This window comes from Penicillium alfredii (assembly GCF_028826965.1).
Source record: "Penicillium alfredii strain IBT 34128 chromosome Unknown utg000002l_segment0_segment0, whole genome shotgun sequence".
NCBI classification, from domain to species: domain Eukaryota; kingdom Fungi; phylum Ascomycota; class Eurotiomycetes; order Eurotiales; family Aspergillaceae; genus Penicillium; species Penicillium alfredii.
In genome coordinates, this window is record NW_026622699.1 from 934066 (window position 1) to 958998 (window position 24933).

Here is a 24933-nt window from a genome sequence, read left to right on the forward strand (position 1 = left end):
GAGTCGTTGAGAAATATATATCTGGAATAGATTCCAAATACTATCTGGAGTGAAGCATCCATGCGGAATAGGGGCCCCATGGTCATACATAAACAAATCGCAAACCCTTTCGTCAAGATTCCTTACAGGATTCCTTCAGTCGAGACCCCACAGGAGGCAGCTAAGTTTGTAATCTGAGTGGCGGTTTCGCCACCTCTTTTTTTGTTAAATAACACAAATACTACAATGCTTCATGAAGCATCCTTATGAATCTCACGTACAGTACAGGAAGTGTGCATGTAGTTTTAACACCTCTTGCCCACATCCTTAGCTTATATTGTATCATGCCGGCTCAAAACACTATGAATATCACTATCAAGCCCCTGATATTTAGTATAGCAGCCATCTGATGCAATATTTTCTTCCATGTGAAAGATGGATGTTTCAGATGCTGTATATCCATCTAAGACCAAGCTAGCTGCTCGATTCTAGTAGGCGGTAAGGGGAAATTTAGGGCGGTCAAGGGAGTGGGGCTGGGGGGATGAGCGAAAACTTAATATCTGTCACTGTAGCACGCAATCCATCCCAGGATACCACTACTAAGCGACACATGCCTATGCCTTCATAATACCAGTACCTCACTGCTAGGCGATATCCTGTACACCACAAGCCACACCCGCTTCAATTGTTGATATCGCCATAAGCCCATATTGCCCAGCTCAATAATATTGTGGACAAGATTATAAAGTATGCGTAATGATACTTCAAGTTGATGATCAAATCTTACAGTCGGACAGATGCCGTGAACAGAGAAGATTTACAGATTTCACACTCATCTGTGAAGGGATGAAGTTCGAGGTCCATAAAGTCATATTGTGCTCGCAGACGCTGCTTGCACTGGAGGTTTCATGGCTAGTGATGTACCTGAAATGCTATCTGAATCAAATCACTAATAATTTAACAGGAATATATATCATATACCTGATACGAGCGACGAGCGACGACTCAAAGTATATCGTGGAGGAGGCGGTTGATTTCGTTTATACAGGGGATTATATGGAATGTTTTGGACAACCTACAAATGACCAACCACCATCTATTTCGGCCCTCCAGCTCCACGTACGGCTAGTTGCCTTAGCCGACAGGTATGCTATCAGTGCTATTTGCGATATTGCAGCAGACAAGCACATGAGTAGATTCAAGAGTCCCTCGAGATCTTTCCTTTCACTTGTGTACGAACTCCTTTCATCACCCAGTCTGGCATAGTTCTCACCGCGAGGACATTGGTATCACAGCGCACCCACTCTGGCAGATAACGTAAAAATGTATACTAACACCAATCTTTGCTTGATTCCAGAGAGAGCCGTATTTGGGATATTCAGGGGAATATAGAAGATCAGGGACCAGAAAAAGGACAGACCAATTCGTATAGATACCGAAGGCTCAAAGCTGATGGCTAAGCGCATTTTTATTATGGTACTTTGCGCCCACCGCATCCAGTAGGAAATAGGGATATAGGAAGATTTCATGAATTTTCAGAATCCTGTATGAATAGAAGAATGTTTTCATTATCTCACTATCGGGCGCCCACGCGATAGTAAGCCAACAGACTCGATTATAGCCGGCGTTTCTTTTGTCCTAACGACGGCTCTATGAATTTTACGCGTCTTTTTGTCCCCCGAAAACAATAGCAGTCTCGCCTAGGAGGCCATATAGCGATTGAATGATCGGCTCGGCCAAAATAGGTATAGGCTTGCTGGTTTTTGAGAAGGCCCTGCACGGAGGTTGGAAAACCGCCAATTTCATGATGAAAGGCGGCATTTGCAATCACGATGGAAGTCACCTCTTCAAGACTTGTTACTGTAAAGGTCACCTTTTTCCGATAATATCCACACACACGACAGCCACTACCTTCGTCGACCTGGCCAAGGTGATGGCCGTGAGCCGTCTGGAATTGTGCACCCGGAAATTCCCTGTGCACTCGCTCTCCTAGTGTACTATCATATGGACGTGTACATAGAATGGAGCCTTGGCAATAAAACGAGTCGTGCATTTTGGTTGGCAGATGGTCCATTTCGAAGAAGAAAAATGCAGTGGCCAAGATCTTCCGAACGAGTTCATCTGGAATATCGTACGACATTTCCCCTAACTCCGTCAATGAATCCACGTCGTCCAGTCTTGGCAGGGGCGATGGTAGTTTTTTGTCAAGCCGGATGAGGTCAGGAATATAGTTCAGTGCTTCATAGAACCCTTGCTCGCCATCCATCGAAGGCGAAGACATGATTGCTCGAATCAGGCGCGGAATAGCGCTGCCATGAAGGATGTTGTGAGGAGATGTATGGGGTCCAGATATGGAAGGATAGTATCCCGTCCCCACTGACACTAGTAGATCGTGCTTCTGTGCCGAGGGCCAGATTGTGACGGATTCTTTTACAGCGATTCCGAGAGGATTATTGGCCCTTACACCTCCGTCTTGAAAAGGACCGAAGCCAGGGAGTGACTTTGTCTGGAAAAACCTAGGTTGCCGTCAGCTAGCCTTTCCTAATAATGAGTGCGAATGCTTACCCTGGAGCAGCAACACTGCACCGAGCCCTGCGGATTTGGAGAAGTAGTGTCAGATTCGCTTTTGAAATACATAAAAAGTAGGCCGCTGAAATGACGCATTAGATGTCACTTACACTTCCCACAAAAATGGATTATGAAGTTCATTGCGCGCAGCTAGAAATTCGTATGCTGTTTTCGTATTGTCCCGACCCTTGCCTCGGTAGTTGGCCAGAACACAGGCTTTTCCGTCCGATATACGACTCGTGATGATGGCAACACGACAACCGGAAGTGGTCGTCGTTGCAACGTCAAAGACCCGGCGCTTAGGGTCCATTGCGTCCTTGAGAGTACTCTCTAAGTTATGTGAACTATACTGGCCGTCTGCTAGGAATCCAGCAAAATATCTTAGCCAAGTAATGCAGCTGGATGCTGAGAGTTTCCATCGGGACGAAAGGGACGGTTGAAAAGCCCTTCGGGCCAAGTCGGGAAATTTGCGAAAGCATAATTCAGCCGATGTTCCGTTCAACATCAAATCAATTGCTGATAGGGCTCCTAATCCTCAGTCAGACGAGAGCTTACGACTTCAGCAAAAGAACATATACCAACACTTGTCCCTACGCACAGATCGAATGTCTGGGAAATGGATATTCCATCACCAAGCCGATTTTCAAGTGCACGCAGAAGACCTAGCTGAATGATGCCTCGAATTCCCCCGCCATCTAGGCTAAGAACAACCGGGCGCTTTGTGGGAGGGAGTTGGCGAATGGTGAGCTGAAATGAATCTTCGCAGATGGGGCATTGAGAAAAGTCGGTATTATACTCAGCACTTTTTCCAGATGTCCCGAATATCACAACGCACGTATCGCAAATCGCATGGCGACATGGCAGCATATGTTCTGGTGACCGACATAGGCAAAAATAACATACTGTTGTCGAGCGTAAACCAGCCCAGTGACGATAGAACTTGGCTAATGTCTGGCCACGGATAGTTGCAGATGATCTATTTGGGTTCAAGGAAGCGAAGAGCTGGGTAAAATGGGCCAACACGGCTTGGCAATTTTGATCGGCGTCGACACCCCTCTGTGCGCACCAGGCTGTCCTGCAGTGTTTCTGGTACAGACCGTTGAAAACAAACTCAGGTTGGAAGACTAGTCGGGTTAGAAATTCTGGAAATAAATCCACATGAATTATGAAAATAACAACAGAGCAACTCACCATGCATTTCAGGAGGATAGGCGTCCATCAAGAGTGCGGAGGCGATAAAGGCATGGATATCACCAATAGGGACAAAATTTGCTGATTGAGTCAAGAACTCTCTCAAGCATTCTGTCATTATGGGATTCACCTGTTGATTTTCTCGTGCTTCCTGAAGGCAGTCCAACTCGACGGCATACGCGCTTTCCATTTGGGACTTAAGCGCTCGGCTCCATAGGACATATAAATGACAGGCGGAAAAAAAAACCCCTTGCTGAAGACGTTTTGCCCGAGATATTTGCATCTCATCGAGAATAAGGCGCCGGAGTGGCTCAAAGGCAGCCGTAGGAGACAACTCATACCGATCCCGAAGGTCGAGAATCGTGACGTTCGATCGATGGTCTCTACCAAACGGCATGTTTAGGATATCCTTTTTGATCTCGCCATCTTGTGACATTGAGTTTCCTGTAAAAATTATCACAACACGCATCAAATCTGGGATGGGCTGAGCGCCCACCGTCAACCTGCCACGAGGAATATCGAGCAGCTGTTGGGCTTCTCTCATCTCTGAGTCATTATCAACGAAAATGCAAAGGACATGTGTCCAAGGGAAAATAGTTCGTGTGATCACTTGCTGCTGTATTTCGGCTAATGATTGAGATGTATTTCGGAGAGCGGGATATCGTCGATGTTTGTCAGATGACCACCTCAGCCAGTTAGACTCGCCCAAGCTCGATTGGCTGAATGGATTGCTTTCAGCAAAAATGACTGGATTTTCACAGTTGGCAGTAGATGTACTAAGATGCAATCGGACCAGGCCGGATGGTCCCCGGCGTGTGATATTGTTACGAGGAAACAACGCCCGAAGTGCCTTGACTCGATTACCGTTACCAGCAAAGTAGACAACTGAGGGATACTGGGTTTTGGGGTGGCTCATGCCCTGTACAATTTCTTCCAGACGCCGCGTGTCCACCAAGGACCAGCCTGTGGTGTCAGAGACAAGATCGAGCCAGGCTGCCATTGGGAACTAGGTTGATAGTAAGTAGGTGCTTCTGGAATATTTCATGTCTTTATATATCGCATTTTTATTATTTTGTAAATTGAGAAGTTTCTTTATCTCGAATTATTTGTAGACTCGAATAATTAATGGATGGCCCTCAAAATAGCTCCCCCCCGGGGCGCCCCTCTCTTTTTCTTTACTGAATTCAGCGAATAAGGATTATGATTTTGGTAATTACCGATTAATCCCCATCAATATCTAAATCCTAAAATAAGATATCTCATACGGCGTCTCACAAAACTGATTATGCACAATGTCCGACCTCTTTCTCATCTGGTTCCAAAGGACTAGGAATTGACTGGGGTCCTAAATTAAAGGAGAAAGAAAGCAAGAAAGAAATGAAATAAAAAAAACGGGGATTTTTTTTAGAAGATGCGACCAATCTCTCTCTTTAGAAGGTGTTTTAAAGAGATATAGCCCTCAAAATATTAGGCGTCCGTTTTACCTCTAGTGGTCCCTGCAGATGTATGACATCGCAAATCTAGCGAGAAAAGCCGTTCGGAATGGAACAAATGGCATTGCCTCGGCCAATTTACTAGGCGAGTAGCTACATATAAATACAGTACAGATGTTGTTGTTGGTGCTCGAACTTTCCGTTCGATCTATCCACTACGATGCTAAACCACATAATGGGACCCTTGAAAAGAATGGAGTCCTGCCATCCTGAATTACTCCCAAAACATCGCTATATAGACGGAGGTAGCACCTTTGGAACTGAGGTAAAGGACACGCCGTATATGAGAATGTTGAAGGAGGAAGCCCTGATGAACTGGAAATACAATGTGATGGTGAGCGCTGCGAATTGGGTTCTTCTTGCCGGATATATGGTTATTCCAGGCACCTTCACTTCGCTGAAGGAATCTAATCAAGTGGAAAAGGCCTTGGATAAAAACAGTGCGGGGCGAGCAGCTTTAAACACGATACAAAATCCTCCATTACTCGTCATCGCATGCTTGTTTCTCGCGGTCGGGGCTACGGCATTGGTTTTACTGTATAGAAAATTCAGACCTAACTACACATGGCTGGTGAACAAGCTCTTCATGTAAGGTTCCTAGAATACTTACACACGCAAGGCTAATGAAATATCAGGCCGGTTTCTTTGAATGCGGCCGCTGGTTTACTTACCACGGTTGTCAATGTCTCCACATCACGAGGAGGCGATTGGTCAGTGATGGCTATCATGACAACTAGCGTGACTGGATTTATATCGGTTTTCTTTCTAGCACTACTTTTTTTTATAAGTTCTTTAAGCTGAAGAAGGTTATCGAGGATGATGAGCGTGAGAACCAGTGCAAAAATTCACCCCCGTCATCCTGCCTCTCTCCCGAAAAAGGACCAAAGCTTTGACTTGCCGTCTTACGGCCATCCAAATCATAAAGAGGTAGTTATGGCTTTTGCAAAATACAATTTTGCAAAAGAGAGTAAAAATTTTATGCCGTGTTTTCTATGAGATGCTTGAACAATTCCATGTCATTCCATTTACTGATCTGAAGGTTTGGAAGATGAAAGTTGAAACTATTTTTCTCGTTCTCGTAACAAATCGATTTACCTATGGCATATAATGGATTTTCCAGATAACGATATAAGATTTTGTATTTTGTATTTTAAAGAGGCTTGCAAAAGAACGGTTTACCGGTATAATCGTCTACGGGGGCATCATGTTGGCCGGTTTGACCTGTATTCAACTTCCGTTCTGGCTTCGACTTTAGAGCTGCGTCTGGATACAGTATTCCAGAACCCATTGGTCATTTCCAAAAGTCACCCGGCGGGGCCATAGAGGTGTCGCTCCCTTTACGAATCCAAGTGATTAACAAAGAAACGCATATTACTGAAAACCTGTGGTGCTCAATGTCGATTTTGGAGAGGAGAAGTTGCCGCTGGCCTTGCGGCCTTCAGGTACATTTTCGCATATTTCAAGCCATCTGTGAAGTCTGTCCAGCTTTATGCGTGTATGTACACAATTAATTGTGACCTTTATGCAATCTTTAGCTAAGCTGATACAAGCACACTTCAATAAGAGAAAACAATTTATCATGATAATGGGAATGATCAACGAGAAAAGGCAAGCTAGTGATGAAAAGGAGGCACAATTGCAACGAGCTGCATCATGGGGAAGTATCGCCAGCGATTTTGACCCCGTGCTAGTCTAGAGAGCTTAGCTATCTTCCACTTCTTTGGCACCTTGCTCTATCATCTTTCGCCGATAGATATGATATTTTGCCTGAGCCAAAGCCTCCTTTTCCATCTGTTCCTCTTCGCTCAATTTATCCCAGCCTTTGCGTCTAAAGAGGTCTTCAATGAATTTGTTCCTGTTAAATGTAAAATTGACGGGCATTCTAGGGTTGCCTTGCTCATTTTCCGATGGGGTATTATTCGAAAATTGCTGGTTTTGGCCGTTCTGGGTCTGGCCGTTCTGGGTCTGGCCGTTCTGGGTCTGGCCGTTCTGGTTCTGGAGTCTCTCCTCTGGCTCCGGAGTCTCTTCCAATGGGCTTGGGCTTTTATCTCTCCCTAATCTGTCTTCACCTGCCCAATTCTTGAATCTTTTCACTTGAAGACAGGCAATCTCGTAGAATTTTCTATCGGTGCGTTTGCTCGCTTCTTTGCTCGCGCTGGTAAGGTCCTTGTAATTCGAACGGTTGATACAAGCCGGCAACAGCCGGACGTCCTTCCAACCAACGAGAACAGTACTAAACGGAAATCGATATTTCGGGTCGTCAATTTTATTCACAGGATTTAGTTCTTCGACAGAGTCCAGAAGGTCCTGCATACAGTGGGTGTCTTGCTTGGGGAGCCAAGCGATTCCTTTGATATGCGCGATTTTGCCTTTGTATATGAAGTGTCCATCATCGTCTGTGTCCATGGCCCATTTGTGATTCTTGGAGCGAATATTGGTAACATTTTCGCCTTCGCTTGCTCCAGGAGCTGAAGTCCAAGTAAGCATCGCGCTGTTCTTGGGCCCATACGAGTTCATGTACAATTTCCCGCTCCGGCAGTTGGTTGTCAGCAAAGTCTTGCCTTCTCCAAGAAGGTCAGCCTGACTGTCCTCATCTTTCGTCAGGTCAATAATATCAAAGTCGGCCCAGCTAGTAGGCTTTTCTTCGTCAACCAAAGAGTTTATATTGTCTGGCCTGCTCTGGGAAAAAAGAAGCGGACTTTCGTTATCATTTGTGCCATTTGCTGCCGCAGGTACACTTGCGTTGTCAGTGACAGGCTGGGCATGTTGTTTATACTCTTCATTTTGAACGTCCTCCATCGGATCTGGGTCCGTCTGGTGCTTATCATTTTCGATTTTCCTCAGATCTGAATCAATTTCCATGAGATCCGAGTTAAATTCCGTAACTTCCTTTTCCATATTCGTGTAAATGTTCATCATGTTCTTTAGCGACTCCTCCATTTGCGATTTCGATTCCTCCGAGGTTTCCGGGGATTCCAGATCAGACTTAATCCCATTCAACTTCTGCTTAAGACCTTCAAGATCTTTCTGTCGAGCATCTTTACTTGCCTTGACTTGAAGTCTCCGATCTTGAAGATTTCTCTCCTGTGGATCCGGCGCCTTGGTCTTTGATGTAGGAGGTTTGTTTACTCCCGATGGATTTCCGGAAGACGCCTTCGGCTGGTTTTTGGTCGTTTTTCCATCCCTTAAGACAGCCATTTTTCTCAGGTTTTATAGAAAATAAGCCGAGATCAATGTTAGAGATAAATGGATGGTCTAAGTGAGGAAATTTATAGTTTTTAGGTCGGATGTGAGAGTATATTTTCTGCTAAATACGATGCCCTCATGAAATAGCAACGCCCGTTTATTCAGCCACCCCGATACTGTGAATCGAAAGTTCCTTCTCTTACCCGGATCTGCCCAACATTAACATCGAAACTTGATCGTTATAACATTGTGTTTATTGCGAAAGATTTACTCGACCGACAGCGCTTACACCGCCCTCTGTTCATCATCCGTCAGAATAAGGTATCTCAGAAACTGATGTGGACGAACTAAATCGCACCTCAACAAATGCGATCATGTCCCTCAGCTTACAAGAGGGCTGGTACTTGGGCCGTCTGAGCAGCATTATGCTGTGTTCACAATCTACCCACCGATTTGACAACACACAAAATCGGCTTTCCGTGCCTTCTCTGTTACCTTGGCATGGCCAGCTAAAATATGCGCTGGGATAATTCCATGAGAGCGCATTAAGCAATTGTTGACCTAGTGTTGAGATCTGGCAGAGCGATGTCTGTGAAAAGCAACCGCGGCAGTAGGAGTCATAGTTCAGTCTACAACCAAATTAAAAGTAATATACCCCAGATATGCCTATCATTGAAATTATCATTTCCTCACCCAGAATGCTCTTCAAGAATACAATGAGATGATCCAGGACACAGCACATAATTTCGAGGTCCAACTATGCCGAGTGGATGAGAAAATGGCGCGCCTCACTACCGACAGTGCAAACGTCTTGAACTCAAATATCGATCTGAAGGATGAAAGAGATGTCACCAAACAATGTCTTCGTATTTGCGAAGACGCAAAGTCGTATATCGACTCTCTGACGAATCAAGAGCCGTCTCTTTTACACGAAGGGCCGCAAAGTGCTACCGATGTCGGTCAGAGCTCCTTCGAGGCACAAGCGCTCACGCGTGAAGCGCAAGATGAGAACCGCGATAGCTTCGCAGCGACGATCCACCAACTCCGCAATCGCCTGGAATCCCTGATTATAAAAAATGACCCTAGTGACGAAAGCGAGAGATTCCGTTTATTAGACGACATCAATACTTCTAAGAAGTGCTTAGAGGTTTGCAAGATGGCAAGCGAAGTTTCCACCCAAAAGATATATAGGGTTGGGGAGCTGATTGCAGATGGCGACAGCGATCAAGTTGTGGTGACTACCCTAGCGGATCTATTCGATGTCAAGAAGGCGCTATCCAAGGATAATTCAGCGCAATTGGTTGGGTCAATGACGGAAGAAGCACTTCACCATTTGACTGAAAAGCGTTATGGTAGCCGGTTTGGGGCGTTGGCCCGAGAATCCGACGCTGATGGCGCTGCTGGTACCGGATTACATCCAGCCAGTGAGACCAGAAAGGATAAACTCTCCTTCACCTCTCCAAAAAGCTATGATAGGCAGTCGTCCGGACAGAGAATCAGGCAGACGCCATTGCCTAATGAAGTAAGGAAGCGATCAATGATGGACGAAGGAGAGCAAGACATAGGCCAATGATCTTAAGGGTGTGCGATCGAAAAGGACTTCTCTAGGCGTCTCACAATTTGCTACTTTGTTGACTTGCCAGATATACCTGGTGGAGAAGGTGAAAAACATCTTCCTGGTCGAGTCAGTTGGGTGACATCTAAATCAAGAATAAAACATCGTTTAAGAGGCTTCCGTGAGTCGGAACGGAATCAGCGGGAATATGGATATGGTCATACGCCACTGGATGAGGTGTAGGCTTGAATGCACGGTTTAAGACAGTCTCACAGAAATATCCACCGATTTTGACATCGCATCTTTGGCGGTAATTGTCTATATCGTTTATGTACACAAGCATAGATAATTATTCTGGCGGGATGAGGTTTAACTAGTGAAGAGAGGGGTGCGCGATGGCGGTCTGCGGAGCGGACTGGACGAGAGCGAACAACCAAACACCACACCAAGTCATGCTGAGGCGTCCGAGGCAGCACGGCTGGCAGCAGGGAGGTTTCACGATGTCAACCTAGTATGCGGCATGTATGCTGATATAGAACTGAATGGTAAACATCTGCTTTTTGAATCCGAAATGTGAAGGGTAGTTGTCCGATCTCTCTGATGCGGCGTGAAGCCAAATCTATCGCACAGAAGTTCTAGAGCCTCATTTATCAAGCATCATATCAGATCGGCTGATCCCCCACTACACTAGCTAGTTAACAAGGTCCTGTCTGGGTGAGCATGATGGCCGCTGGTCCCGACAAAGAGTCATGGAAGCCAGTATGAGGGAGTAGAAATGCAGGCAGACCGGTGGAGACGGGGACGCGGGGATGACGACGACAGTTTCAGCTGCGGCAGGGGCGCCCGTGCCGTGTGAGCCGGAAATACTGTATCATTTCGCTGTAATGGAAACGAACAGGTAGCGCCCCTAGGGAGGAGGACGGAGCAAGTGGGAGGGGAGACATTTGAGCGACGCACCGAAGGTTATATAGTCGGACGGCACCGGCAGGCGGTAGGAAGCGAAACGACCTTTTCTAGTTTAGCGGCTCGGACTAAGCCCGTACAGGAAGCACTAAACTCAAGAGGGTTACGAGCGCCCCAATGCCTCTTCGCGCGTAGTGCGAGGCCAAACCGCATTGGGATGAGCTAAACCAAGACAGGGCAGTGTGGAGGCGGGCGCCAAACCCGATCGAGGAGGGCGCCGGATCGGGCAGCGTCGGCACAAATGGTTGTTGTACTCTCAATTACTGCATGCAAAATAGTTTTTTCTACAGTAGCGATTTGTATAGTTCTATGAATGTCTCTTGTGCCTTCTGATAAAATTTTATACAGTGCCGTTATTCCTCTCATAATCTAATCTATAAGTCACATCGCTATATCCAAGGAAGACTTACCGACGCGCTGTAGCAAATCGAACAAATTTTCACGTCCAGACAATGGCGCCTAAGAGGAGAATTCGATAACCAATATCTGAGAACTGTGTAAAGATTAAAAGGTTATTATCGGCTTTAAATAAGGGATCTGCGAATTACACTCCGAAGTTTCCTTTGTCGTAGTATGTACCCGTTCTGGAAACTTGCCTATTTATTACTACTTAATAAGTGCAGTTAAACTAGGGAAGCCCCATGGCCTTCGCAAAAACGAGCATAGGCTTGCAGGCTAATTTGCAAAGCTGAGTGACCAACTGATATATTGAAGTGATGTAGGCGCCACCAATAATTGCCGGGGAACCGGAGAGTCCATACGTGGAGTTATGTAAGCCTTGTGAGCTTGTCCACCTCTATAGAAGTCTTCGTTTTATTCAACGTTCGATCATTAAAGAGTTCTATATTTTCTGTGACCTCTATTACCTTCAGAACCTTGACTTCTGCTATCTGATTACTGGTCAAGATCCCAGGAGTTATTGACTCTGATCCCCCAACGTAGCCAATTCTCTCTCAGCCATCTTCTTGCATTCTCCAGATCAGCCTGCCCGTCCGTACGTTTCCTTTTCTTCCGAGAATTGTCTATAGGCAGGCCATACCGTTCACAGGAAACCCCAATGAAAGTAGCCTCCAGCGCAGAAGATGGGTGCTCAACGTACCACTGATAACAGTCTTCCCACGGGTACCCGCGTCCATACTCGTTCGGGTCATTTGGATTAGATATGTGAAAATTATGGTCCTCTAATCCCTTAAAAAACTGGTTCAATACGGGGTGACTATTGGGTAGCGTTAAATCTTGCCTAGGCTGGGTGGGCAAAAAAAGGCGCATCGCGAAGTACATCGGCATTTGGTTGTCTAGTAGAGTCGTTTGCGAGACAGATGACGGATCAAGCTGATGGGTGGAGGGGGCAGGGCCAGCAGAATCTGCGTTATCTCCATGGGGGAATGTGGTGTGTGAGATCGTTTCATCTGGTTGGATATCCATTTCTTCCAAAATAACTTCGCTAGGAACATTCTCTGGCCCAGGGAAATCATCGCTAGGTGCAAGAGGTGGGCTGTCAGGGCTTCCAGAGCTGAGATAGCGGAAAAATGCCCGGAACACCGATCGCCGCACAAATCCTGCCGTCACCCGTCGGATCTCCCAAGGCTGTCCTAGAGATTCCCGGGAGAGGGCGAACCGATCCGCATCTGTTGAGTCCGTAAAGGGCTTTCCGTATCGTCGACTCAATGCCAAGTCATCCTCGCTGCCCTCTGGATAGTCACAAGGCGCCTGATAGGGAAGGTTGACTGGTTCCGATTGGGTGCCATCAGTAAACGGCACACTGAATCCATGACGTCTGGCCAGCCAATAGAAATGCTGCCAAAGAACCGACCGATCCAAGTGGGTTGATTGACGAGGTGGTCTCGGCTCGTCCTGGATTTCAACCTTCTTGCGTGGTACGCGACGCTGATGGTCAGTCATTTCGAATCCGTACTGAAGGCTAAAGCGCCACAGATCGTAAAGGTCATGGCGAATCATGTGCTGCCTAAATGGAATACTCATAGGAACGACGGTATCATATTGTCCGCCCACGCCTATGTCGATAGTGACCTTATGCTCGGGGTCAGGGACAAAAAGGTTTTGCATTACGCTTCGGCCAACCTCCAGATAATGAATATCTTTAAAAAATGTTTTAAGAGTTGGGATAGGGTACTCGATGTTTTTTAGCCGCTCCCAGATATCGTTGCGCTGCTGCGGATCTTGGATCTTTCGGAACAGGTCGCCTTTTTTCATTTCACGGTCCAAGAATTTCAGATCTTGTTCGGAGACCTTTGGCGCACGCGACGTCAGCATACGGACAGTAGTCGCATCTACTTGAGGCAGTAAGTCGCTTCCTCCAATCAGATCGTGGAATGTCCGTCGAATGAGTTGCAAGTAACATAAAATCGGCTGGACACATGTTCGGACTCAGTTTTAGAGGATGCACAATTGTGGGAGAGATGCGAAGGGCGAGTCACTCCTACCTCGTCACACCGCATTGCCTTCAACTTATGTAACACGCCGATACTCATGTCGGCCCAGATGCCTTCTACTGGGAGAAGTGCATCAAAGGCCTGGGTAAAGCCTGGATGTCTGAAGAATGCCCGCAGATACCCTCTCTTCTTTGCGCGTGGAACATTTTCGAGAGCTGCCCACCATTGATTTTCCGCGATTTTGTTCCGGGGTCCACTGAGAAAGCCCTGATAATAGCGAATCTTTTGATAAATCAAGCCGTCCGGGGGGCGACGATCATTCCGATAGCTTTCTTGAAGAGAGCGAACAAATTCACTGTGAAGAACCCCGACATCGGCATTTTGGTGGCTGGTTCCTTCAGCACGACCTTCCTCACTGTCTTCATCATTCTCAGCTACCAGGATCAAGCAACCACGAATGACAGAGATTGAGATTTGTACAATTGGCTGACATGGAAGGCAAATTATGTTTCACTTACCACCAGCTGTCACGTAGATATCAATAACCCACCATTGATTTCCCGGTCCCAGCTTCCGGTGGGCGACATCAATAAGGCTCTGATGGTCTTCCGCCCTGAGGCGATAGTTTTCATCCACTTCCAACCAAGGAAGCGATTCTGCTTCGTCTCGCAATCTCATCCGATGTTCCCAGTCAAACGCACTGACTATGACTGGCACATGGTTTTCCTGTCTCAGTCGTAGGAAACCTTGTATTTCCATGATTTTTCCAAGTCGATGAATGTTTTCACCGTCGTCCATTTGCCTACTGAAGGTCGGGTCGAAACAAAGGTGTGAGAGGTCAACACGAGCGGCTCGGACGAATCGCGACTTACGGTAAGCGTAAAGGTCGCGCTCTGCCATCTCCACTTGAGTTTGTGACAAATGCGGCATGGTGGAAGAAGAATCACTGGGTCTTCGAGAGATGGTCCTTTGGGCAAAGTCAACTTGTGCTGAATATAAAACATCTCAGGTTCGGTAGTTGGATGCCATCCTGATGCATTCTCAATGTTGTTTTCATATTTTGATTATTCAATAATTGCTGGCCGTAAAAACTTCATTATTCCAACCGTGAATTAGAGACCATTCCTCATATTATGAATGAACGCAAGTGGAGTTGATGAAGCTAGAATTGTGATTAGGAAAGAATACTCGCTGAGCAAGGTTACAGCAAAATGAGGTTCCCGAAATTTTAACACTTGTCCCGGACATGGGTTTTTAGATGCCAATCATGCAGTTCCTTCTCTCGCAGTGATGTACCCACACTCCAAGAAGCCCAGAACCATAATCTTACTGACTCATTTTTGTTAGTTGTATATCCCGTTCGTAGAAATATAATGCAGCATAAATTGCACTTTGGTGTCCGACATAAACTGAGTGGAGAAATCCGCTCACGTGAAATATGATATTGTCTATTCGATTTTTGATCCTTTTGATCCCTTTGTATTATGAGTTACGATCTTACGTTTATTTCTATGGACCTTATCCTCTATAAGACAGATCCTTTCCTCTTCCAAGGGATGCTTCCCAGCTTGCCTCTGCCGATTATCGGTTCTATTCTCATAGCTCGAAAGCACAGTAGCTGAAGAGAACGTAAAATGCTCTCCCGCTTAGAGAGATTTTTGGGTTTTTTTCCTTTGGCTCTTTCAACTGCGACATTAATCTGTCTTGTCATAGTTTTCATAGGATGCGCATCTCCATCTTCCCCAGAAAGATACTATTTCATGACAGTGTGTCTCAAAACAATACCGTTCTGAACGTCTAGCTAATGGATAGAATGATAGGTGAACTTGACCGGCTTTCCTAGGCTGGAGCATCTGAACCTGGGCAGGTCGATTGATGTCGCTGCCGCAGATACGTCCAGCGTGGCGAACGGGGCAACAAATGCTGCAGATAGCTCATCCCAAGCGGCAAATGCCGCGCAAAATAAAACCAATCAAGTCAGTGATCACCTTCAAAATATATCAGATGATCTCAAATTGCATCTCCCGGCATATTACAAGGTCGGGCTCTTGGGGTATTGTGAAGGGAAAGCAGACGCAGCAGGTTATTCTAACTGTTCAGACCCGAGCATTTCCTTCTCGTTTGATCTATTGAATATCATTGGCTCTGCGTCGGGCCAGTTTGAGGAGTTACTACTTCCAAAGGGAAATGAAAAGGTTCTTGCAGGATATCGTGACCTCTCCAAATGGTCTATCTGGGCCTATATCTGGGGCTTGATAGCAACTATTTTTGCAACGGCCTTCGGAATCACATCCACCATGTTGTCATTCGGAAGAAAGTTGCTCATCATCTTCTCCATAGTATGTGCAATCTAATACCATCTTTTGTGAATTGTGCTGACCGCTATTTAGATAGCGACCGTATTGACAACAGGTGCATCAATTTCAATTACTGTGATCTACTGTTTGATCACTGGTGGCGTTCAGAGTATACTTCAACCTCTAGGAGCCCATGCAAGTCTTGGAACAGACACGTTTGTCGGAGCGTGGCTCGCAGTGGTATTTTCTCTCGCTGCTTGTATTATATGGTTGATTGAGCTATTTTGCTGTTGCATTTGATGCTTAAAGTAATGGTAGTTGATATGCTGGACACAAACAGAGATAACTAGCGGGCATGAATGGGGCGATTTATGACCCAAAACAATGGTGGATTTGCAATGGCTTGTCAGAATTGAAATTGATTATTACTCCCAGTCAGAGCCACAATTGTACAGCACACAACCATCGCTCTATATTTAAACAATGAAAAGATGTTATCTGTAATGGAGTTGTGGATGTTCGCTATATTCTTAAAAAAAAATTCACAGTTAGGCTTTCGTTTCGCTCTTTACTTTCCGCTTCATTAAACAATACATACTAACATCGTCCAACTTAAGCTGCGACCGAACATTATAAAAATGGAAGATTTGCGCTCTGATACCTAGGCTAGCAAAACTCCTCCCAGGCCAACTGAGCTTTGCGCTCCTGGCACATCAAGTCGTGAATAGAGTGGCGCAGGTCATCGGCGATTTGGGAGGCGGGATGAAAGTCGTCGGAAGATAAAAAAGCACCGGACTGGTGAAGACGGAGCAAATCTTCGGCGGCTTGTCCAACCGCGTCCTGCAGCTGTTTGAGAAGAACGTAACAGTTACGGTAGTATGCATTTTCGCCCTGCTGTCGGCCAATCCGCCGAACGATCTCCTCGATTTCGTCCATTCTGGAGTTCTCGACAACTCCCAAGATACATTCTTCCTCAAAGCGAGGACACGATATTATACTCTTACAGTCTGTTGGATCTGCATCGCCAGCAATAACCGCGGTCAGTGGAATAAAGTCAATACTACCAAGACCAGATGAATGGTGGTTGATCTGGTCATCATCCGCTAGATTCTGCGGTTTGTGCGAAACCTGCTTATCGTGTGGGGATACGATTTACTTACCGCTCTCATTATATGAAAGACTCGTGTAAATGCTGAACGAGTTGCATTCTTTCCCTGAGGACTGGAGGACTGGTGGCTCTAGATCAGCCATCTTGTAAATCCACCTTCCTGCAATTAGCCGAGACTCAAAGGTATAAAGACGGGAGATTGCCAAAACATGGCTAATATAGAATCTCAACGACTCGGTTGCAATGGCTACTCCCAAGGCCCAAAATCTTCGCGACTATGCGGTCATCGCAATCATCAAGATATTTGGACTGGCCTACTTCTCTCTCTTTCTACTTCACTTCCTTCTCTTTCACTTTCCGTCGTCTCCCGGGCTGATCATCAATTCCCTGTCCGTGATCTTCTTCAGCGGAGGCGTCCTGCTCGCCTTCCTATCTAGTTTCATTTACCGTACCTTATCCGCATTTCACGGTGAGGACGCAGCAGACTGGCAGAAGCTGGAGTTTGCGGGAACATTGGTCCTGATCTACACGGCCACAATCCCCTCCGTGGCTTTGCAGTTTCGAACACAGCCCTCCGTCCAGCTCGGATACCTTTTTGCTTTCACTCTTGTTGCCGTCGGAAATTTGGTGGATTTCCTCGTTTTAGACTCGGGCGCCTCGGTGGTTCGTGCCAGGTTCCCGTACCACTGTGTTTCGTTGAGCGTGCTAGCTCTGGTCCCGACCATCCACGCTCTGACCGAAACGTTTCACAGTCCGTCACCACTCGCCCTCGAATTTGCCTGGCTCGCCGGAAGCAATTCTCTTGGCGCCACCTTTTATTTGCTTCGCCCATTGGAGAGAATAGGAATAGTCGACACCTGGCGACCGGGTCTTTATGTGATGCACTTGATTTTGGTCTACAGTACGGTCACTTATTCAAGAGGTGTCTTGCAAACGATGCTCTGACCCTCTACCTAGCTTTTGGGCTACGACATAATGAATTGGGTTTCAGTTCTTTCTATCTACAGACCAATGGACCATTCAATTGGATCTGCCTTTGGTTAGATGGAGTTCGTAATGAGAGTCCGGGTGGACTGCCATGTTGGAGACTTTCTTATAAAGTACGCCGAGCTATCCAAAGTCATTCTCAAGTTTCCTAGGCTGCGAACTGCGGTTTCTATTTTATTTTATTTTATTTTATTTTATCAGACACAAAGGAGTATTGATGCGCCGTGCCAAGGATTGGCATCACATCTACTTCCCAGTATCGATTTTCACGGGTCATCGCCTCTTTCACCCATAAAAAGATTTTGGAGCCAAATTTTCCAGTGAGAAGGTTCTAATTCGGCATCTGGTGACTTCTGTAGGGCGAGCGACTCTAAGCACCAACTCTGCCATCCCGTTCAATTCAGCGTGTGGGCGCTGGAAATCATAGGCACTATAGGCTTATCCAATTGACAAACGATTGACTGCAGATGCTAGGATCGCTCGAACTATTTTTTTTCTTGGCAAGGAATTTGTTCGACGTTTCCCATTCCTCACCGCCTCCGAGCAAGTCACCTTTTCCACCAGTTTTGCCCGCGTTGCCCGCTTTTGCCCATTCATGTTTATTTGGCCTGTTTAAACGTGCCATCCATAAATCTGACCGCGCTCATAATGGCCTGATCGGTGTTTTCAAATTTTCAATGATGGCTTGGGGTTTCCTCGTTCAACACGGTATTTCCCAGCACCGATGGTTTGTTTCTTTGCGATGCTCTCCGTGCATACCTTCTTAGTGGATCGTGCCGGGCCCTCCGATTCGATTTTCGGTCCTACCGTGTTGTTCGTCAGCGGCATGATTTGCACAGGTCTCCGTTGCATGCGACCGTGGACTGTGTACAGATCCAGCTACGGATAGCTCGTACTTCACCTTGTGCTGAAAAGTCTGTTGACCTACTTACGTTCAATCCACCTGTTCTAACCTGGTTTTGTTGCCACAATGCCCGCCACGCCAGGCTTTCATCGAACTGGAGACCTGGTTCCCCTATTTAGCCATCTGCCGGCCTACGGTCGCATATGTATAAAACTAATCCCTATGCGTATGGATTGATACCTCGATACCTGTCTCATACTTGGCGAAGTCTGGGCATGATGCTAGACACTCTGCCGTGCGAGATCTTGACGATGATTGCCGACTGGGTGCGGATATAACCTCGTATCTGATCCAGGTTTCTGACCGCTCACTAGTTGCCACCTGCCAGTCTCCGTGCGCTCGGCCGAGTATCGTCGGGATTATATTCTGTGCTGGTCCCGCAACTCTACCGTGCGGTGACGTTCCGCGCTGCGAGTGAGTGGGCGCTGAATGTCCTCGACGTCGATTCTTTCCTGCTCCACCATGGGCATTCAGGGACCACCAGCTTTCTTCAACACACGCGACATCTATATATCCAGGCTCCGATCCACCTGGCCCGGTTTAACCGTTGTGCCTACTACAACATCTTCCGCACGGCAGGACTAGCCCAAGGCCCGTCTACTCTCGGCGCCGCGGATGAAACAAGGGCGCACGAACAATTCCTGAACGACACTGCGGACCAGCTCCATGTTGTCCTTGCGCAGTTAAAGCCGGATAGCCTGCGTACTTTTCAGTCTGTATCATCCGGTACCATCCTGCTCGTTATCGAGACTGACAAACGATAGATGGCGCCTGGGCACTTGTATCCCGGCGGGGGTTTTGGACGAAGGAGGCTACCTAAGCAGGCATCAAAAACGCCTTACATGCCTCTCGCTGGTCACCGATGGTACTTGCCCCCACGCACGGCATCATCTGAACGGTCTATCCCAATTATCGAGTTTGACTAAACTGGAGTGGGAAGGAATCCAGCATCCGGCCGAGGTTGAATCACTGCGGCAGTGCATCCGGCGTAACAGGAAGCATCTGACTGATCTGTCCATTGGATTTGTGTTATCTCCCAACGCCCGGAGCCTGCGCTGGGACGTCCTGGGATTGCGTTGGCCGGGCGCGGGGCCCTGCGACGAAGACGAGTCCATTCCTTTTCCGCCCCTTTCAATATTGTCACTTTATAAAGTGTCACTCTCAGGGGATCTGCGAGATTACTCCTCCTTTCGTAGCCTCCAAGCGTTGTCATTGCGTGACTGCCCGAACGTGCTTCGCTTCTTACGTTCATTGTCTGGATCACGAAGCACGCTGAACCTCCGAGAGTTTGAACTGTGCTGTGATTTTTTGCTGCACGAACCCGATGACGATTACGAATTTTCTTCGGTTGTTAGGTTTTTGTTCTCTTTTCGGGGACTACAGCATCTCCGTTTGAGGTTATCCAATTTCCCGGAGTTGGGCTTCCGAGTTGAAGATGCCATCCGACACCACCGACCAACACTCGAGAGCCTGGTTTATCATCAGCGCCAGCTCGCGCCGATCGACAACGAAGGGCTGTTCGAGGATGATCGGGACGTGTCGCCAGATTGGATCCCAGGTCTACCGGCTATCGTGGACCTGTGCCGGGTAACTACGCTGGCGCTGTGTACGAGTCCATCCGCTGCGGTAAGCCCTAAACCCTTGTGAAAATAAGTAGAAATGCCTCCCCTAACCATCGCAGCGGATGTGCCTTCAACCTGCAGCCGCATATTCCACGCTTCAGGTTTTGCATCTGCGGTTCAGCGGTGCCGAGAGAATCCACCGGGACATCCGACACGAGGTACTCGCTCTTCTACGCAAAAGACGAAGCGGGTGTCCGCCCACAGATCATGTGGACGAAGTGGCCGAGATTCCGGTGTATTCCGGAGGCGAAAGCGACCACGTGACCTTCATTGACCGCTATTTCGATTGGCTCGATGACCTGGCAATCCGACCTGGAGAAGGTAGAAATGGATACTCCCTCGGCCCCGTCCGAGACGGAGGATTTTGTGGCTTTTGCCGAATGGGCGTTCGGCCCGAGCGGCTTGCCGGCGCTGCAGGTTCTCGCATTTGGGGACTTCTCCCACAACGATCGGTACCCCGGGCAGCAGTTTTTGGTGCGGCGGAAGGGCCAGCCGGGGCAATGCAGCGGCAAAGGATCGGATCCCTCGGTCTGCAATAACCCTAATGGCTTCCCATTCTGTCCAGCGAGCATGGATGATCCCTCGATTTGGGACCGTGTCTCGTTAGACGGGGCTCGACTTCTCACTGCATGCCCGGGCGGTGGCTTGATCGAGTCCCCGTATGAGCTATAGGTTCGCCTTTGTTCTGTCACGTTCCTTGACCAACAAGTGGCCTAACACGATGCACCGTGTAAATGCGGATTAGATCATCCTGCATTTTAGAATATTTCAGTTGGTTTCTGTGGGAGTACCGTCGATGGTCTCACATCGCGGCCGTTAGCGACTTGATGTTGAAAACAAAGCACAGATATTTACTGGGGATACTAAGCGTGAGCCCCGTTTGGGAAGAGCCATTGATACCAATTCTTTGCGATCTAATGGGCCAACTGGGCTAGCTAGTAGATGCGCGCAGAACGGAATAACGCACAAATAGATGAAAATTTTCGAGACCGCTCTTATTTCCATACTGGAAAATTCAGCAAGTGCGGTGCCATTACATAGAAAAAGGAGCTAGAGTATGTATATAGGACATCCAATGATTGTCCTAACTGTATAAGGTGAATGAAAGCTACAAACTGAAATTCAAGCTACCGTCCCAGCTATCACTCTATCATAAGTGTGGGAAAATTTGAACCTAGTTAACAAATTCACAAATTCCAGGGCATCAGCCTGGGACGTCTTCAAGCCATCGAATTCTGCCCTAGCTCCTCCTTACAGTCCCATAGTCTGAGGGTACTGATGCCGTCGATATGGCAAAATTCCATATCCCAAGAAGACTTGTAGTCATCAGTCGTAACATATTTGGTTTCTCCGATAATAATGGTGAGATGACACCAAAGGAGCGCGGAGGATATGTGATAGGAAAAGCCATATTGGTGTAATGCCCTATCGAGACCACCTGGCATATATTGGTAGTGGAGTTGGGGGCCTCGACCAATCTCAAACTCGAACTGTGACTTGACTGAATACCATCGAAGCTTGTTGTCGTACCAGTGAGCTTTCTCGCTCATTTCTGAACGTTTGTGTCCTGAAGCTGGATCCGCCGAAGGCTCTTTTGACAAGTTCCATTTCTTGGTCAGGTCCCCCTGTAGAGCGGCTGCGGCTTCCTGCTCATCCAAGCTCAAGCGATTGTTTTGTCATATGTTGAAGAATCTCCCGATCAATGCGAGGACACGACTTCTTGAAAGACTTCCAGCCGCCTAAATCTTTGGATAGGTCATCGAAGTATTGCTTATGAGCTAAATCCCCAAGACCCTTAAATTCTTCATACGAGAGGACTTAAGATGTGTTGTTTGCAGAAACATTGTCGATTGGGCTTGAAGACTGAACACGATCACGTAGACGTTTCACCCCGCCCTCAGTCTACGGCTCGGGTGACCTCTCAAAATTGAGCGTGGATGAAGAGTTCATGGTGTTTGAATGAACTTTATATAATATCCAAACGATGAATATTTCCACTTTTCGTCCAAGAAGGCACAATGGTTAGAGACCGGCGTACACTCAAACGAAGGTATACAAAGATGGAATTAGTTAACATACCTTATAGAGTTTTTAGTCCGAGTAGAGGAAGGGGTTAGGTCGAATTTATATCTTGTTAAAAGGGGCGTAAGTTTCCAGGTGACCTAACTCTTGGGAGCCTCTGTATACTCAAGTTCCTAGGAGCCATTTCGTCCCCTTCCAGGAAAGATGTAAATGCGCTCCAGAGAAATCATATCTTCTCCTGCGAGCACATACTTCGTTCCTACCTAAGTACGGAAGCACATGACTTGCAAGATGATGTTTGCTCATGAGCTATCTGGTACATGCCTCACTAGCGGAACAAGTAGCACCTCCTCAAGTATTGTTTATCCAGTAGTGGCCCTGGTTGCAGGCTTCCGATTCGATCAACTTACCCGTTGGTTCTAGAACCAATTCGGAGATAGTGGAACGCGTGTTCCTAGGAGCTTGTAGTATACGCCTCGAGAATCCAGAATCGATGGTTTCGGTGTTCTTAGGTCCGAACAGGGTTCTCCAAGTCGAGAGTCACCAGGTTCAAGCACGAGCTTGAGATGACCATCGTTGAGGTATTTTTGCCATTGGATACTTGCAACAGAGAACAGCACCTGCAGTTACCAGGCATCCATGCCACAGAAAAGAGTAACGATCACGACAGACAGGTGCAGGGATGTGGGTCACACGGACTGGGTCGGCGAGGAGAAGTGGTAATATCGAATCGAATACGCAAAAAAAGACATCAAGGGGAATCAAGGCATTTAGAGAACTAGTCGACTACAGTACTCTCGGGCACCCTCCATTATCCTTGGTGGGTCCGAAACCATTGGAAAAGGCATGGACGCATCGAATGGCTTTGGTTTTCAATGTCGTAGATTTCAGCCGGGTTCGGACGCATTCTACCCAAGATACATCACAGATGTTTTCTCTCACCCTGGTTACAATAATGTAGGCTCCAATATACAGAGGGAGTAGAAAAGTACTGGGTAGAGTCAATACATCAGTTTACTAAGCCCCTAGGAGAATGCCTTTTTGGCCTGGGCCCTCAAAATGAAATAACATTCAAAGAGCTTCCGTCATCGAATACCACTTTATGACTTCCTATAAGAAGGAAGCGTTAGTTCCGCCAGGATCAGCTTCTCTGCTCTACATCCTCATTTCCAGGATCGCCCAATCTCTTCTAATGGATTCTCCCGTTTTCGATTCTCGAGCTGGGAGGCCTGCCAAAAGAAGACGTGGATCGGGTGTGGATCGAGAGCTTGGCTCGAAAGAGCCACACGATAACAGGAAGACAGCAAGTACACCAGGAAGGGCAATGCGGCAGGAGGCGAAGGTGAATAAGGTTACGCAGTACGGTATTCCACTCGCTCTAATCAATCGTTTAGGCAACCTCGGCTTCCAGAACTCATTCTCTCACACACGAACTGGAGCAGCTACTGCACAAGAACCCACCCCTGCTTCCCTACGCTGTGCAGCTGGTCGGTTTCTATCAACGCATATGGGATCGCTATGTGATGGAATATGCCACGAAGATCCGGTTGGGCGAGGAACATCGCCTGCTTCAAGACTCCAACACCTGGCTTGCGAGCGGTAATGAGCAAGTTCAACGACTCTGCACCGAACGGGGGACATTGTTGAGTGAGCGCCGCCAAGCTTCTGAAGCCATCCGCAAAGCCGTTGATGGAATTCTTGAGAACTGTGATAAACACATCCTCTCGTTGGCTGAGTGAGCCTAGTGAACGTCCAAAGGAAGAGAATGGTGTCCTCCACGAATGTGTGTAGACCGAACTGAATATGAGATTACGATGTCGCTTTGTTTCCGGCTATTGAACGTTTGAAGGTCCACAAAAAGGTGGCGTTTAGTCAATTCGAGTAGGTGTTGCCCAGCAGGAAATTATTGAGCGGTTGTTCATGGTCGTCCATGGGCGTTCAAGTGGGGCAAACCTCCCGAACTTCCCGCGCGACACGAGGCCCATGTTTATATTGAACGGATCCAAGTCAACCTGTGTAAGTTTGTGTCGTTTTCGGCGAGAGCCAATAGACACCATATCTTTTACGGCGAACTAGCGAAGAACGTTCAGCGCGGTGTTCAAAAAGCACTGCTATTTTTCATTATCGAGTGTCCACTTATGGTAATTGTCTGGTCGGTGACCAATCCAGAATCTACCGAACACAAAATGCTCGGAAAATGGTTATTTTCAGACCTCCAGCTCTGGTTCCTCGATTGAAGTTGAGGCTGTTTATACCGGCCAGCAAACCAGTGTAGGATGGAGAACGACGGATGGTCTGAGGCTCAGTTCTGCTACCGGGGATCATTGTAGGATCATTGTTGGAACTCCTGAGTTCTTGACTTGTAAACCGATTCCAGCCTTCTGTTCGTATGTCCACTGTTGGTTTGGACTATACAGAAGCCACGAGGGACGATATAAGTATTGGAGCTCGACCGAACTTCCAACCCCTCTCTCGGTATACCGCTACTAGTTATATCACTACCAAACAGAAACTCCTAAGATTCGACAGCCTTGGAGAAGAATGGAACCCCCTTCTCACAACGGTAAGTCTGGTCTTCCCTGTATGACGGGCTCAAACATTGATCTTTCTAGACCCTCTTCTAGGCTTTGATCCGGAGGATTTCTGGACGACATTTCCAGACATA

General features: G+C 47.2%; 9 protein-coding genes across 9 annotated transcripts; 5 read left to right on the plus strand and 4 right to left on the minus strand.

The window, feature by feature from the left end:
- Positions 1-1638: 1638 nt before the first annotated feature.
- NUU61_001513 (uncharacterized protein) lies at positions 1639-4738 on the minus strand (the record flags this gene model as incomplete). The annotated part of the gene is made up of 7 exons (XM_056652095.1): positions 1639-1753; positions 1875-2495; positions 2545-2571; positions 2658-2907; positions 3451-3498; positions 3645-3671; positions 3739-4738. The coding sequence occupies 7 exons, from the start codon at positions 4736-4738 to the stop codon at positions 1639-1641; spliced, it is 2088 nt and encodes a 695-aa protein (XP_056515362.1).
- A 686-nt stretch (positions 4739-5424) lies between these two features.
- NUU61_001514 (uncharacterized protein) lies at positions 5425-6124 on the plus strand (the record flags this gene model as incomplete). Its single annotated transcript, XM_056652096.1, has 3 exons — positions 5425-5819; positions 5867-5969; positions 6020-6124. The coding sequence occupies 3 exons, from the start codon at positions 5425-5427 to the stop codon at positions 6122-6124; spliced, it is 603 nt and encodes a 200-aa protein (XP_056515363.1).
- An 808-nt stretch (positions 6125-6932) lies between these two features.
- Positions 6933-8429, minus strand: NUU61_001515 (uncharacterized protein; the record flags this gene model as incomplete). The annotated part of the gene is made up of 1 exon (XM_056652097.1): positions 6933-8429. One exon carries the CDS (start codon positions 8427-8429, stop codon positions 6933-6935), a length of 1497 nt encoding a protein of 498 aa, XP_056515364.1.
- Positions 8430-9138: 709 nt separating this feature from the next.
- Positions 9139-9990, plus strand: NUU61_001516 (uncharacterized protein; the record flags this gene model as incomplete). Its single annotated transcript, XM_056652098.1, has 1 exon — positions 9139-9990. The coding sequence occupies one exon, from the start codon at positions 9139-9141 to the stop codon at positions 9988-9990; it is 852 nt and encodes a 283-aa protein (XP_056515365.1).
- Positions 9991-11829: 1839 nt separating this feature from the next.
- Positions 11830-14258, minus strand: NUU61_001517 (uncharacterized protein; the record flags this gene model as incomplete). The annotated part of the gene is made up of 3 exons (XM_056652099.1): positions 11830-13305; positions 13380-13762; positions 13847-14258. The coding sequence occupies 3 exons, from the start codon at positions 14256-14258 to the stop codon at positions 11830-11832; spliced, it is 2271 nt and encodes a 756-aa protein (XP_056515366.1).
- A 2033-nt stretch (positions 14259-16291) lies between these two features.
- NUU61_001518 (uncharacterized protein) lies at positions 16292-16561 on the minus strand (the record flags this gene model as incomplete). The annotated part of the gene is made up of 1 exon (XM_056652100.1): positions 16292-16561. The coding sequence occupies one exon, from the start codon at positions 16559-16561 to the stop codon at positions 16292-16294; it is 270 nt and encodes an 89-aa protein (XP_056515367.1).
- Positions 16562-16976: 415 nt separating this feature from the next.
- On the plus strand, positions 16977-17678 carry NUU61_001519 (Hly-III-related protein; the record flags this gene model as incomplete). The annotated part of the gene is made up of 1 exon (XM_056652101.1): positions 16977-17678. The coding sequence occupies one exon, from the start codon at positions 16977-16979 to the stop codon at positions 17676-17678; it is 702 nt and encodes a 233-aa protein (XP_056515368.1).
- Positions 17679-18842: 1164 nt separating this feature from the next.
- NUU61_001520 (uncharacterized protein) lies at positions 18843-20918 on the plus strand (the record flags this gene model as incomplete). Its single annotated transcript, XM_056652102.1, has 5 exons — positions 18843-18890; positions 18939-19336; positions 19389-20250; positions 20306-20506; positions 20568-20918. 5 exons carry the CDS (start codon positions 18843-18845, stop codon positions 20916-20918), a joined length of 1860 nt encoding a protein of 619 aa, XP_056515369.1.
- A 2674-nt stretch (positions 20919-23592) lies between these two features.
- NUU61_001521 (uncharacterized protein) lies at positions 23593-24007 on the plus strand (the record flags this gene model as incomplete). The annotated part of the gene is made up of 2 exons (XM_056652103.1): positions 23593-23610; positions 23663-24007. The coding sequence occupies 2 exons, from the start codon at positions 23593-23595 to the stop codon at positions 24005-24007; spliced, it is 363 nt and encodes a 120-aa protein (XP_056515370.1).
- Between the last annotated feature and the right edge of the window lie 926 nt (positions 24008-24933).